Here is a 14417-nt window from a genome sequence, read left to right as displayed (position 1 = left end):
AGAGCAGCCCCCCCTCCGTTACGGCGATTAGCGTTTACCAAAGACACACCAACACACCACAGAGTGCCCTACGTGTGCGAAAGGAGCTCAAACAAGACAAAGAGCCTGAAGGGTGCCAGGGTGTGACAGAGCAGCCAGGCCCTGCGGGGCCCGGGGTGTGTTCACGCAGCGGGCGGGGCCCGCCAGCTCCTCGGCCCCCTCACGTTCGCTCCCCCCACCCGGCCATGGGCGACGGGGCCGGGCCCGCCCCAGGCGGGATGGGTACGAGGCGCAGGCTGTGTCCCCGGCTCCGCCATGGCGGGCGGGCCGGAGCGCGGAAGCGGCTCAGCCCTCCCCGTCGCCATAGAAACCGCGAGCCGGCTGCGCCCGCCGGCCCAATGGGGAGGCGAGAGGGGCGGTGGCGTCCCACCCCCTCGGCGCCGGAAGGGGCGTGTCGGCGGCGCCGGAAGCGGGGCCGCAGCGCCGCAGGGTGTGTGTGCGTGCGCCGAGCGGCCGCCGCGCTCCGAGTCGCCTCGCCCGCCGGGATCCAGGCCGCGGTGCCGCCGCCCCGCCAGGTGAGGGTCCCGGGCCGCTCCCCGCCGGCCCCGCCCGGGCTCCATCCCCTTCCCCTGCCGCTGCGCTTGGGCCGCTGCGGCCCCACGGGAGCGTGCGGGGGAGGCCTCCCGGGCCTGCCCCCCGCCTCCCCAGCGGCCGGGCCCGCTCTTCCCCCGCGGCGGGGAGGGGCAGGAAGGCCGCAGCAGGCGGCGGGGTCGGCGGGTCCTGGCTCCCCTCTCCGAGTAACGGAGTGACCCTCCCGCGGCCGCCGCTGCGGAGCCCGGGCGGGCGGTGCCGCCTCCTCTCCCCCGAGCGCCCGGCCCTGCCCCGCCCCGCCCCGGTGAGTCACTTGCTGCCGGGAGGGCGAGGCCGCGCACACCTGTACCGAGCGGCCAGCGGCGGCCAGGGGCTCCCCGGCCCGGCGGCCGGGGCTGGAAGGCGGCGATTCCCCCGCCACCCCGGGGTCAGTGTCGCTCACACCCTCCCCTTCCCCAAGGCTGCTGCGTTCCCCACACGGGGGGATGGGGTGTCCTCGCCGCTTCTCCAAAGCAGGGACCCTCTGCCCGGCCGAGATCCTGGGCCCTGTCAGCGCGAGTGGGGAGGTGCCGTTTCTGCGCTGGTTGGTACGAGCCTGCTCGTGTAGGACCGAAAGTGATCACGGAAATTTTGTAAACGCTTTAGAAAGAAACAATATTATTTTAGTGTTTTCCACTTTTTGTGTCCATTTGGGAATAGAGATGCGTTTACAGAGGACTCCAGAGGGAAATAAGGTGGCTTTAAGCCAGCCCCAGTCTACAAAAAGGCTGGGCAGTAAACCCAGACTAACAGCTATAGGTTTCATTTGAGGTATGTATAATCAGATACTAATTGTGGTCAAGTGTCAGTGGCATACAGTCACTGTGTCAGTGTATGGGAGCCAAAATGCATCTAATGTACAGATTGTAATATAAATTGGTTCAGCTAAATTCTTTATTAATAGTTAAAAGAACTTCTCTAGTGGCAGGAAAGCAAAAAGCACATCGTGTAACACTGTAAAAGCTAAATTCCTACATAAAGATATCAGAGAGTTTGGGAGTATTTGTAAGGTTTTGTAACTTCAGTGGCAGGAGGAATATTTGTCTTCAAGCATTTACTGCTACAGGACACCTCAGTCAGAAATGTTAATGCTTCTTTATTAAAAAAAAGCTTGGTTTTATTTTCAGATAATAATGAGATATAAACGAGACTAGAAAAGAAAACAAGTAAGAATGCTAGTGCCTTTTTCACTCTTCATAATAAAGGACTGCAAAAATATACCTTGTATAATATTTTGTATATTAAATTGGTGCTGGTGAAACGATAGACTCATTGCACAGATGGGCCTAGTGCAGTTTTCTCAACCTCGTTATTCAGTACCGCATGTTCTGATCTCTGCTATTTTGATGTTGAGCCTTTTTTGTTCTAAGCAGGCCTTTGCCAGTATGCAGCTTTTTGTGCTGCATGTGAATAAACTCAGATGAGGAGGAGTTAAGTAAATAATGATTTGACTAACGAGGTAAAAAACTAGTACTCGAATCCCTCTGGTATCCTAGTAAGACGAGGCATTATAGTGTTTCTTTTATATGGCTCCACTTTTTGCCCCACCCGGTAATAATAAATCCTCTCCGTTTATTATTAACAAAAGTGATTTACCTGTGATATGAATACATTTGTTTGGCATGAACTTTTTGCCTGCGGGAAGATTTTTTGGGATAGCTCACTATTTCCACCTGGATTCTAGCCAAAACCAATTCTGCTCGCTGGAACAAAAAGGTGTTGCCATGTAAGTATATTGTGCATTGGAACCTCACGTTCGTCTCCACTTGCAGCTGGCTGGCGTGAAGTGCTGTAGGAATGTGGCGGTGCTGTCCTTTTCGGCCCGCGCTCCCTCGTTTGAATGATGTGAAGAACAAGGCCACTGTTACGAAATTTAAGCTGTCTGTACAATACCAATATCCCTGCACGCTGTTGGTGCTTGTCATAGAAATTTCCTAATTGTCTATGGAGACTGAAAACCAGTGAAGGTCATTTTATATTCAAGAAATTGTATTCATTGGTTTTAGGAAGCCACAAGTAAGGAGGGCAGGAGCTGGTCAGAGCAGTTCTAGGCATGGCTTTATAAAATGTTAATTTTATCTGAACATTTGCATAAAGATTTGAGCTGAAGGCCGGGGTGCACAGTTAATCAGTAGATGCAGAGGAGGCTCAAGTTATGTGCTGCACAAGGTCAGCAAGAATATCACAACTATGAAGTAATTTTCCTTTTCCCCCTCATTATGTTGGCAGTATATTTTACTGAACTTGTTGTTATACCCAGGCTCTTGCCAGTTGTGGAAGATTTCACTGTTCAGGTCTTACCAGACATGTTCATTTTCTATTCAGTTATTTAGCAGTACGTGGTAGCCTTTGAGGGAACCAAAATAGAGAAAGACAACTGATGTAATACTGCAACAAAGCAAGGAATGTTCTTTGCACTCCATTTCAAGAGAGTTGACTCCTTTCCTATAAAGAATGTCTGTCCCTAACGCTCCTTGACAGTGAATGCCATCAGCATCGGGTGTGCCTGAACTATGGCAAAGGGTTTTCCATTAGAAATATCTCCAAAGAGATATTAGAAATATCTCCAGTGTCTCCCAGGCTGAGCTGTGGCCAGTATAGGAAAGAGGAGAGATTTACGTAGGGAACATATAGATGTGCTGTGCTTAATGCCAGTATGAATTTTGCTGCATTTTGAAGAATAGTGCTTACGTATCTTCAGGGTTTTAGAAATATCTCCAAAGGTCCTACTCTCTGTAGTTATAGAACTGTAATTTGAAATACCACTTACATCATGTGAATGGTTAATTTCAGAATGAATTACCCATCTGGAAGTCGAATAAGGTATGTTCGCATATTGTTGGAAGATTGAACTACAAATTCTGTACCAGTCTGCTGCTTTTCCTGCTAGAATTTGAATGGACTTACAGATTTGTGACTGAGAAGTATGATTGCATCCCATTTCCCCAAATCTGGTTTTACATTCATTTCTCACAGGGAAATGTGTAGGTCTGTTAACCTACATCTCAACTGTTTAGGGACCAGTGTGTCAAGCCAGTAACCACGCTGCTTTCTCACCAATTTTGTTACAGAGTGGAAGCATTTGTCTGATAGAACCTAGTGCTTGCTATAAAGAGAAAAACAGTACACAGAAATCAATGGCTTAATTAGCATCAGAAGAACAGGTCATTGAGACCAGTGGACTCCAGGCCAACGTAGGCTTATTAGTATTGTCTTGTCAGTTCAATATGTTATATAAGCCTTTTTCAGTGTCAGTGTTTATTTGATTTCTGCAGTCTTCAAACAGAGTTACTTCTGATCTGTTTGGGCTTTGTCCTAAGCAGCTCATCAAGATTGGAAACAATAAAAGCTATGAAGCAGATGTACTAATTGCTGAGCAGCAAGATGTAATTCTCCTCAAGCTCCTGCAGTTTTCTGAAGAACAGTGTCAGTGTGTTTTACTCCTCAGCTGTTACTGAGATATAAACCTCCAGTTCCATGTGTCCATCCGTTCCTTTCTTTCTGCATCTTCCACTAAAAGCAGTAAGGCAGTTACAAACTAACGTGTTTTACAGGCTCTGACCTTTGATTCTCAACCTTTGATGCTTTGTAATATGTTTCCGAGTCTTCTCTACACAGGTGTAAAGATTTTCTGGTGGTGGGAAGTGAGCGCTTGTAACTTCTAGGACGTGTATACATGCTGTTCTGTGTTTGTAAGGGAGATTAAAAGAGCTTAATCTGTATGGGAGAGATATAAAATATAATAATAATAATAAAAACATATTTGGAATGTGAGATTCAGGATGATTCAAATTTCTGGCAGCTGGTCTAATTGGCTGCAACTGCTGGCTAGTGGTTGGTAGCATCCAGCTACTTATTTTGGAGGGCTACTAAGTTGTGGTTTGACAGATTCTTAAGAAGACAGAGTCTTAAGAATCTGAAATGTATTAACGCATCTGAGAATCTTCTGCCTAGACCAGCCAGCTTTCAGGACTCCTCCATGGCTGCGATCCGCACGTCTCCGCTCCTTTTTCCACCTTCCTTCTGTCCCCCTTGCCATCGTGGCTGTGCCATCACTAGTGCTAGAATAGATCATTCCTGCTGGCCTCCTGCTCACCACCTGTGTGTGTTTTGCTCCTGGCTGCAGGTAACCTGTGTTAGATGGCTTCTGTGTGTGGCTTAGGAGTATTTCTAGCTGTAGGCTTTGCTGGGTTCAGACTGTGGCACACTGATCCTTGTCAGAGAGTGGCTTTCGTCTCCCCTATGGGAGGGACCAGTTATAACTGAGAGTTGCTTCTTTGCCTTTTCAAACATCACTCCTTTCCTTGTATCTTTTTTTCCTTCTGGCAAACACTTCCCTCTTTTGGAGCTCAAGCCAGCATAGCTCTGCAAAGCTCTCTCCAAGCTTCTAACAAGGTAAGCAATGGAGGATTGAATAAGGATTTTAAATGTTTCTGTGTGCAGCACCCTGTGAATGAAATAATGGCAGGCTTACTGTCGATGGCAGATATTTTGGTGTGGGCAATGATTTCCTTACTGCATTTAAGTTCTTTTAAATCCATATTATTGAATAATACTTAGTGTTTCATAGCAAACCTAGCAACAGTACAGGTATTAAGATGAATTAATTAAACAACTCAAGCCCCTGTGTACTGAATTTTTATGTCAAAACTAAGCCAGTGAAATTCTGAGAAACCCCATCTTCAGTAATCCATTTCAACTTAAGATGTGCATAAATTAGTTACATTATTGAGGAAGGTTGTTTGATGAGAAACAACTTTCTAATGGTTTGTGCTGGTATTTTGCTTGTATAATTGATATGTGAAACTGGTGTTTGGATCTCTTTTATCCACTAGGTCTTTATGCCCTTGCAGTTCCATCTGTGATTTCCTTCATGTGTCCTTATATGAACCCATTGACTGCCATGAACTGACTTGCATCTGAAGATAAATATGTCAGTGAGCTTCATAAAACAAACCACACCATTTCTAAACTGAACCCTATACTGTTTATAAACAGAATTCTGTGTGGATGATTTGTCTACAAATTAGACCACTATTGGCAAATTGCAGATCAAAGATAAAACTGACCTTTCAATAGCAAAATGTAAACTCTGTTGAAGCTGCTTGCCTCTGGACTTCAACAAGCAGGCTTTTTCTACATAATAACCACATTCCATAGGAAGAAGAGGAGAAGATAAGACGGTTGCAATAGAAATGCTTCTAGAAGCTGCGCAGACTGTGAGGAAACTAGAACGGCTCTGAAGCTGCTTTGCTTAAATGTCCTGTTATTTAAAATTGACTCTTGTAATGTAAAAAACATTCTTTGGTGTACTTTGCTGATGTTCAGATTTTAGTGAGTGAGCAAAGAAATGTCACTCACAAATTACTTCCTGCGTTAAGTACATAGTCTAAATTTAGTGCTGAGTTAAGGGAATGGTTTACGAGGCTTGGTAGACTCAACAGTGAAAAGTGAGATGGGTTCTCAGTGATAAACAGTCTAATTTCCTTGGGCTTGTTATGCATGGATACTATGATACACTTCAGAGTAGGGAGAAAAAATACACATCACAAGCTCCATTTCTCCCTTCCATCCTCAGGAACTATCCTTTTGATAGCGTTGCGGAAGCCAGTTATGATACAGCATATCCCCATGGTAAAAGCCTTTTGGGGAAGGCTGAGCCAAATTAATCAGACCTTGTAAGAACATGTCCTGCTGCTACCTGCAGTCAGTCTGTCTGGTGGAGCGCTTCGATCTGAAGCCTGTGTGTCACCTTTTAATAGGTGCCAGAATCCAGTGGTTTAAACGTAGTATTTGAAATGGGACTGAACTGCAGCTCACCGTTACTCACAAGTCCACAAGAAGTCTCTTTCCAGGAGGCTGGTTTTAGCATTACAAATTCTCACTGGGTGCCTTACATGGATGGATGCGTTAGGCTACATCTACATGGGATCAAACACAAGCGGGAGTGAGTGTGACTGGCAGATCCATAGCAGGTAGGACATGTGGTTGCTGGGTTTACTTCAAGAGCATTCATGTGAAATAACAATGTCTGATGTGGTATCTCGGGTATGGGTTTCTTCTTGTTTTTTTGCTAAAGTGGACTATCTTCAGCTGGAGGGATGGAATATGGTAATCTAATAATTCTGTAGTTAGGATTCCAGCCTTTCAGTAAGAAATTGTGAAAGTGCTCATACACATGTTGGGAATTTGGGGCTGCGTCTCGGTGTCCTGGTTGAGGATTCAGTACAGGGGCCTGGTTTCCCCGGGTAATAGTGTGGTGGCTCATAGTTGAATTGAAATACAAACTGAGCCGTGTGTGCGAAATGTTCTTCATCAGGAGCCTGTCAGACTGGGGTCTCTGGAGGAGAAGCCAGGGAAAAAGCTGCAGCACTTCCTTTCAGCCTGTTGGTGCTTTGTAATAGGGCTGTAGACGCTTGTCTAATGAACAGAAGTAAACTTATTGTTCTTGTTTGCTTTATATTGTTCTTTTAAAAGGTGTTTTTAAGCTGTTAGGTCTCAGCCTAAAAGCTTCTCTTCTGGACAGTGAGAGTCCTGACTGGGATTTATGGAGTAGGAGAGGAACATTGCTGCTCAGTGCTGACAAGGAGGCCACTTACTTTGATAAAGGCAAAGAAACTTGTTTAAATTCTCTTGTGAACCTGGCCCTAGGTGGTTGAGTAGCTCAATGGCCAAGTTACCTGTATGTTAGCCTTGTCTTGTTCAAGTAAGCAACACTCGAGCTGCCTCACTGGTGCATTCCTTACTAACTTCATTTTTCATTGCTTAAGCTCTTCAGGGACCTCCTGGTCATGTGATGTGTTTTTCTTGGCTTCAGTTACTAAACCGCGTTATCAGAAATTATAAACAAGCTGTTTCCATGTAGGCAATTAGTTTTGCAGTCGTGACCATCACGTGGGCCATGTCCCATTTGGTTTTCATGCGTATCAATGTTATTAAAAGGTTTTGAAAACTGGAGGCTGCAGCCACACTAGCTGTGTAGAATTGTCTATTATACATATGTTGATGCATGTATAAAAAAACGCAAACAGACAAAAAACCCCACCAGTTTTAAATGTACTTTCCGTAGTTGCCAATAACTACAGCTTTACTGGGTATGGTTTATTTAAACCCACAAACATCTCCTGTAGTGTGCAGAAAGTCTTCAGTGTCAGGAGCTGTCCAGTGCTTTAGTGCTCAGTGGTTGCTGTTGTATAATAGTGGGGGGAGACAAACACAAACCTCCAAACCAACCAAAACTGGTGGTGTCTGGGTTAGAATGTGCAGTGTCTCCCAGGCTGAGCTGTGGCCAGTATAGGAAAGAGGAGAGATTTACGTAGGGAACGTATAGATGTGCTGTGCTTAATGCCAGTATGAATTTTGCTGCATTTTGAAGAATAGTGCTTACGTATCTTCAGGGTTTTAATTAATCATTTGCACATAGAAATTAGACATATCTGGCAAAAGGCCATATAAAATTTAAAAAATAAATCCTTCATATTACTTCATTAGAGTTGGGTTGTTTAGTCTGGAGAAGAGGAGGCTTAGAGGTGAGCTCATCACTCTCTATAACTACCTGAAGGGCAGTTCTAGCCGGGTGGGGATTGATCTCTTCTCCCAGGCAGTCAGCAATAGGACAAGGGGGCATGGGCTTAAACTCTACTAGGGGAAATTTAGGCTGGATATTAGAAAGAAATTCTTTACAGAGAGAGTGGTCAGGCATTGGAATGGCTGCCCAGGGAGGTGCTGGACTGGCCGTCCCTAGAGGTTTTTAAACTGAGATTGGACATGGCACTTAGTGCCATGATCTAGTAAACGGGCTAGAGTTGGACCAAGGGTTGGACTTGATGGTCTCTGAGGTCTTTTCCAACCCAGTCGATTCTGTGATTCTGTGATAGATTTCCCACTTACTAGTGACTGTGAGTTCTGCTTCACCCTTCAGCATTAACTTCCACCATGCAGACAATCAAGAGACGTTTTTCTTTGTTTTTACTCCCCACTAATTGCAGGAGAGCCATGGACAAAAGCGAGCTGGTACAGAAAGCCAAGCTGGCTGAACAGGCTGAGCGTTACGATGACATGGCTGCTGCCATGAAGGCTGTCACTGAGCAGGGACACGAACTGTCCAACGAAGAAAGGAACCTACTTTCCGTTGCCTACAAGAACGTGGTTGGTGCCCGTCGCTCGTCCTGGCGTGTCATTTCCAGCATTGAACAGAAAACAGAGAGGAATGAGAAGAAACAGCAGATGGGAAGAGAATATCGTGAGAAAATTGAGGCTGAATTGCAGGATATCTGCAATGATGTTCTGGTAATAATCCAACAGCAAAAATAACAGTAGTTAGTGCTGCAGTGTTTTTCAGTGAGGCTTAAGGAATCTTACTAGTGCTGTAGACACTGCAGCACCTTAGCAGGGGAATAATTTTGCATTGCCACGTACTTGGGTGCAATTCTAGCTCCTAAGTCATCTAGTTTGTTCCCTGGGGAATTTGTTATAAAAAGAGCATTATTTTTTTTTAATAAGAAAAAAGCAAACAGAGCAGTGTTGAAGACCTGTAGCTGCTGGCCAGGGGTCACCATGAAAACAAACCTCAATCTGGGGCACTGATGTGAGTCCTGCTAAAAATCCTACCATTTGGATTCTTTTGTTCATGAATACGGATGTCCCAAGGCTTGTTTAGTGGGTTTTTTTGGATGAAGAAGGTGTGTACTTCTTCCTCCAAACCAGTTTCACTATTTTGTTCACTTAGACGAGAGGGATTTGTTTTGTTGCTGCTCATTTTGCTAAAGATCTCTCAAGAGCAGCTGCTATCAGTACTCTCAGCCTTTGCGTTGCTTTCTGAATGCACGTGTGCTGCAGCTTTTCAGCTGGAGTTGCAGATGGAATCAGTTTGTTGTGGATAATTTCACTGCTCTTTGCGTAATTCAAGTTTGTGGCCCCAAAAGTGACCAAACTTGTGCTCATGTCAGGCTGTTAGCTTGGTTGTGGACATAGGTTTGCATCAGTGTGTTTTAAGGAAGTTTTTTGCAGGCCCCTGAGAGCCATGAGGTTCTGCAGGAGTGAACTGTGGATAGCCTCAACGCAGCAAGTTTTCTGCTTTCCAGGGATTAGGATCCAAGTAGTTTCTCTTTTGTTCTGAGTTTAGACAACAGTAGGCAAAGTGATTAACGCATGAGTACCCATCAGTCATTGTTAATGTTTTAACAGTTCGTGTTTACCATTGTGATGAAGGTTCTGTTTCAGACATTATTTTTATGACTTGGAAACAAAAAAGTGATGTTTCCTTTCACAGGAACTCCTGGATAAATACCTTATTGTCAATGCCACGCAGCCAGAAAGCAAGGTCTTCTATTTGAAAATGAAAGGCGATTACTACAGATACCTCTCAGAGGTGGCATCTGGGGACAATAAGCAAAGTAAGTAGAGATGAAATCTCTCATCCTGCTGGATTTATTACTCAGAACTACTACTCTTCAGCTGGGATGGAAGTGAGTGTTTAATCACAGTACACTATGACTTAGAGCTTGTGTGCATTCAGATTGCTTGAAATTTATTTTGAGTAAATTCCATTTTAAGTCTTTTAAACTGTTGAACTTAATTTCTGTATATCAAAGCTTTATCTGAACAGATGTTTCTACCTTAATACATCAGCCAGTGGTAGGACTTTACATCTAAAAACGCTGAAAGAAGCGTCTATGCATATATAATTGTATTGATTTCTAGTGGCACAATAGTCTAGACCAAGAATATAATATGTGTACTTCCCCCGTGAAGTACAGCGATGTCCTGTGCATTAATATGATTGTAATTACTTCTTGCAGCAACAGTAGCGAACTCTCAGCAAGCTTACCAGGAGGCGTTTGAAATTAGCAAGAAAGAGATGCAGCCAACACACCCCATTCGACTTGGTTTGGCTCTAAATTTCTCTGTCTTCTACTATGAGATACTAAATTCTCCTGAAAAAGCCTGTAACCTGGCAAAGACGGTAAGCACACTCTGGGCATTACCAATTTTTGTCAAGGCTAAGGATATAGTTACATGGTTGCAGTAGGACTTTGTAGATAATGATGCTTTTTCATATAAAATTCTTTAAAAATGCTCTCATCTTGAAACTATTATCATCTTAGTGTATTTTCAGGTAAATTAGTTAACTTAGCTTGGCTTTAAGTGCAGTTGAGTGAAAGGCAAGACAAAGTGCCTCTTCTTATGGCCATGTAGTTTTCTTAGAATGAGCTTGTGTGAAACTTGAAAACACTTGGATTAATTTAGCACCTCTAAAGTGAAATATTTACTTGAATTTGAGCACTTAACAAATACATGAAGTGTCATCTTTGTGCATATGTTCATAGCCCTAAATGCCCTTGTGTATCTGCGTGTGTGCACTTGTCTCTCCAGACACCAAGAAGAGCTTGTGTGGTGGCTTCTGCCAAACAGTCATTTTTGTCTTAACCTTCTCCTTAAGATATGATTAGAGCCTTCTAAATGGAGCTTTTGGCATCTGTGAACGTTGTCTAATAGTAACTTGAATTATATGGCGTTAGCTGAACCTTTGCGTTCTTAATATGCACTTAGCAATGCTGTGTAACGAGTAATGTTTTGTTGTGCAAAGCTGCTGTTCCTGCTTTTTTAGTTAATACGCTTCCATCTGTTTGAAACCCAGATGAAGAAATAGCATTTACGGCTCTTGGACTTGCAGCCTGGGCTTTTATGTGTAAGAGAGTGGTAGGAAGAGCAGCTTTATTAATCTCTAGTGGAACATACCTGGTTTCCTGTGCTGTTTTGAAAAGAAATCCAAGACCTTCCACCCCACCGTCAAAAAGCCCTTGTCTTCTGTTTTCTTTCCTACTTACCCATGTGTAATACATATATCTATTTAATGGTACCTTTGTCTTTTATTGCCAATTTAGACCAGTGAGGCCTTCATTTTTAATGAAAGTGTTACTTATGTTGTTGTTAAGCCTGACTTCAAGCTGTGTGAATCATTCTTCAGCATGACAGTGTGCTTGCCTCTTCGGTGCTTGGTATTGCCACGGTAGGAAAGTTGTTCTGGGCTTTCATCTGGAACCCCCTGAGGACTTCTGTTTCCCACTACTTGTCTAGTGCTCACTTTACACTTCTTCTCTTGGTGGAAAAGAGAAATACTGGAAGCTTTGTCACAGCATTTGAGTAGTAACGTGGCAAATTTGTAAGCTCTGTGTAAGAAGTGAATTCAGAGAGCAGTGTGACAGTGCTGCCTTGCATATTTTTAGGCATTTGATGAAGCGATAGCAGAGCTGGACACGCTGAATGAAGAGTCGTACAAAGACAGCACCCTCATCATGCAGCTGCTTAGGGACAACCTCACTGTAAGTACTGCGGGCGAGCTGCTGCGCTGTCGCTGCCTCGGCCCCTGGACTCCACTAACACTCCACATCTGAAGGTTTGGGTAGTTCTGTGCCATTAAAAGCCTCTTCTGACGCATTAACTGCCTGTCTTAACTGCAGTGCTTTTCCTAACCAGACCTGTTAGACTTGCTTGTTTAAACCAGAAATCACTTGTTACCACTGTAACAAGCTTTTTTGTAACAGAAAGTCCAGTTTGTCAGTTCTCAACAGCCAGCTTGTCCTTGTGTTGAGCTTGCAAACTTCTGCTGGCTTTTTACTAGTAATCCTTTGCCTGTTTTCTAGTTCATTATTCTATAGCTTTACTGTTAAATTCAGCTCTTAGCTGAGAAAAATGCGCAGCTACTGCTAACTATGCTGTCTTCCCTTTCCTGGCAATTGTCACTGTGTGCTTTAGTATGAACATGTGCTTGTGTTTTCTTACAGCTATGGACGTCGGAAAACCAGGGAGATGAAGGGGACGCTGGGGAGGGAGAGAACTAATGGCTGTCACGCTTCACTATATGTTCAATGTCACCCTGTATCCTACACATATATCCCTTTGTGCGACAAGCAAAAAGAATAGTACATCGACTTTCACAACCTCAGCGTAGCAAAAACTGTCTGTGGGGTAAAAACGGTTGGTTGGTGTTTTGTGTACTTAAAGCGGAGGTCGGTTATTATAATGGCATTCCGAACTTTCCTATTATGAACATTGACAGTTACGATTACCGTGTTTATATTTTTAACTGAACACTGTGATTATGGGTTTTGTGATTGCAATTGACTTTACAAAACTCTTATTGGTAGAAAAGTAGACATCAATTATGTAACTCCGGCGAGCTTAATTTGGCACCAAAATAGTCGAAGTACAATTCTCTTGTAAAGTTGTACAGAAAGTTATAGAGATTCTATTGTCACACTGGGGCATGGAAGGAAAACAATCTGATGTATGGCATTCCAGTTAGTAACACTGCTATGAATTAGTTTTCCAGGCACACTGTAGACGTTTGTAACCAAGTCTGAGGCACCGCTTTCAGTCAAAAGCTCACTTTGTCAATCCTGTCTTTCTGGAGATGGGGTTTGTTTGGGGGAGGAGGGTAACGACGGAGTTAGCAGCTTGATTCCCAAATTCTTTATGCTGGCAGCTAACTGGGATTTGACTTCTAAAAGTGCTTTCATGCTCATACACCATGCATGACTTAGGCCCCTTCCCACAGCAATAACGTACCTAATTATACCTTAGATATTCTTCAGTAGTGAGAATTCTTGGTTCACTACCATGGACTTGCAATAGGAGAAGATTCAATTTTTTGAATGGCCTTATTAGTTTGGATGATACCATGAAGTGATCTGCCACTTTTGCATTACTTTCATCTTAGCTGAGTCGAAATCTCCGTGGTATTACCATTTTGAATTTATCCTGAAAACTTAAGTAAATCCACTGAACCATCTTTAAGTTCACTTTATAGAAATTTTTACCCCATTGGACTCAGTTCACCCTCGACCCTCTCGCCTGTTTGAGCTCCATTAAAGCAATTTTGGACTCCCGCGTACGCGTCGCCCTTCCCTTGATAATGGGTGATGTCAGGGTGGTGGGCAGACCTGAGTCTGCTCGAGGACAGGTTTCCTTGGATGCTTGAGAGCTGCTGGTGCTGTTGCATTCTTCAGCTCTTCTTGGTAGTATCAGGATCTGGCTCAAATATTCAGGATTTCCCCTTTATTGTACTGGAATGCAGACCTACACATTTGTAACGCTTGTAATATTTGAGCTCCAAACACCCTCACCTAGTTGTGTTTCAAACATGTCCCATTAAATAAAACCTAATAAGAGTTGCGTGAATAATGCAGTGGAAAAGATTAGGAATAGTCACCTCTCAGTCTCGCGGTATCATCCCCCTGCCTTCACATTCCACTTAGGTATAGGATCCATCTGTTTGTCTGTCCATCCGTCTGCTGAAGAGAATTTCATGCACTGATTTTAAAACTCCCCTCTACTAGCTGAACAAATTGTGCAGTTAATACTTGGCGCTTGATAAATGCAGTAGTGAATGTGGAACCGAGCCTGTCTGTATATCTGGTAGCTCTTCGCTTTGTTTTTACTGACCAGTATTCTGCCTAAAGTTTGCTTCTGTGACGGTTATATTGCCTAGCACACACGTGGTTGTGAGAATAGTATAGCAAAAAGAAATACCTGGTTATTGATGTACTAGATTTGTGTATGTCTTTTAAACAGTTCTAGTTTCACCTTACACAAAATAATCAGGAAAGTGTAAAAGAATTCAAAAGTGAATAATAAAACAAAATTTTATCAGTTGTTTGTGTCTGTTATCTTTGCTGTACTGGTGACAAGAAACCTGTGGTAGTAAAATCACCACTTTTATTAAATGCACAAATCTTGGATTGTATGAGTTGATTCATTATTTCCAAATGTTACTAATGCTAAGTTACTCATTCCTTTGCAGAGAT

General features: G+C 43.7%; 1 protein-coding gene across 1 annotated transcript; it reads left to right on the top strand.

The window, feature by feature from the left end:
- The first annotated feature begins 279 nt into the window (after positions 1-279).
- On the top strand, positions 280-14262 carry YWHAB (tyrosine 3-monooxygenase/tryptophan 5-monooxygenase activation protein beta). The gene is made up of 6 exons (XM_065031960.1): positions 280-554; positions 8598-8898; positions 9881-10004; positions 10410-10573; positions 11838-11933; positions 12396-14262. Exons 1-6 carry the CDS (start codon positions 295-297, stop codon positions 12450-12452), a joined length of 1002 nt encoding a protein of 333 aa, XP_064888032.1. The 5' UTR covers positions 280-294; the 3' UTR covers positions 12453-14262.
- Positions 14263-14417: the final 155 nt, after the last annotated feature.

The sequence above is a fragment of the Columba livia genome, chromosome 16 (assembly GCF_036013475.1).
Source record: "Columba livia isolate bColLiv1 breed racing homer chromosome 16, bColLiv1.pat.W.v2, whole genome shotgun sequence".
Taxonomy (NCBI): Eukaryota; Metazoa; Chordata; class Aves; order Columbiformes; family Columbidae; genus Columba; species Columba livia.
Note: the sequence above shows the minus strand (reverse complement) of the source record. Positions and strands in the feature narration are given on the sequence as shown.

What these genes read in the sequence shown, in the direction of transcription:
- YWHAB (XM_065031960.1), top strand. Translation starts at nt 295, where the DNA reads ATGGCGGGCGGGCCGGAGCGCGGAAGCGGCTCAGCCCTCCCCGTCGCC. An exon ending in CGGTGCCGCCGCCCCGCCAG is followed by an intron (nt 555 to 8,597) that starts GTGAGGGTCCCG and finishes CACTAATTGCAG; the next exon opens with GAGAGCCATGGACAAAAGCG. An exon ending in ATATCTGCAATGATGTTCTG is followed by an intron (nt 8,899 to 9,880) that starts GTAATAATCCAA and finishes TTCCTTTCACAG; the next exon opens with GAACTCCTGGATAAATACCT.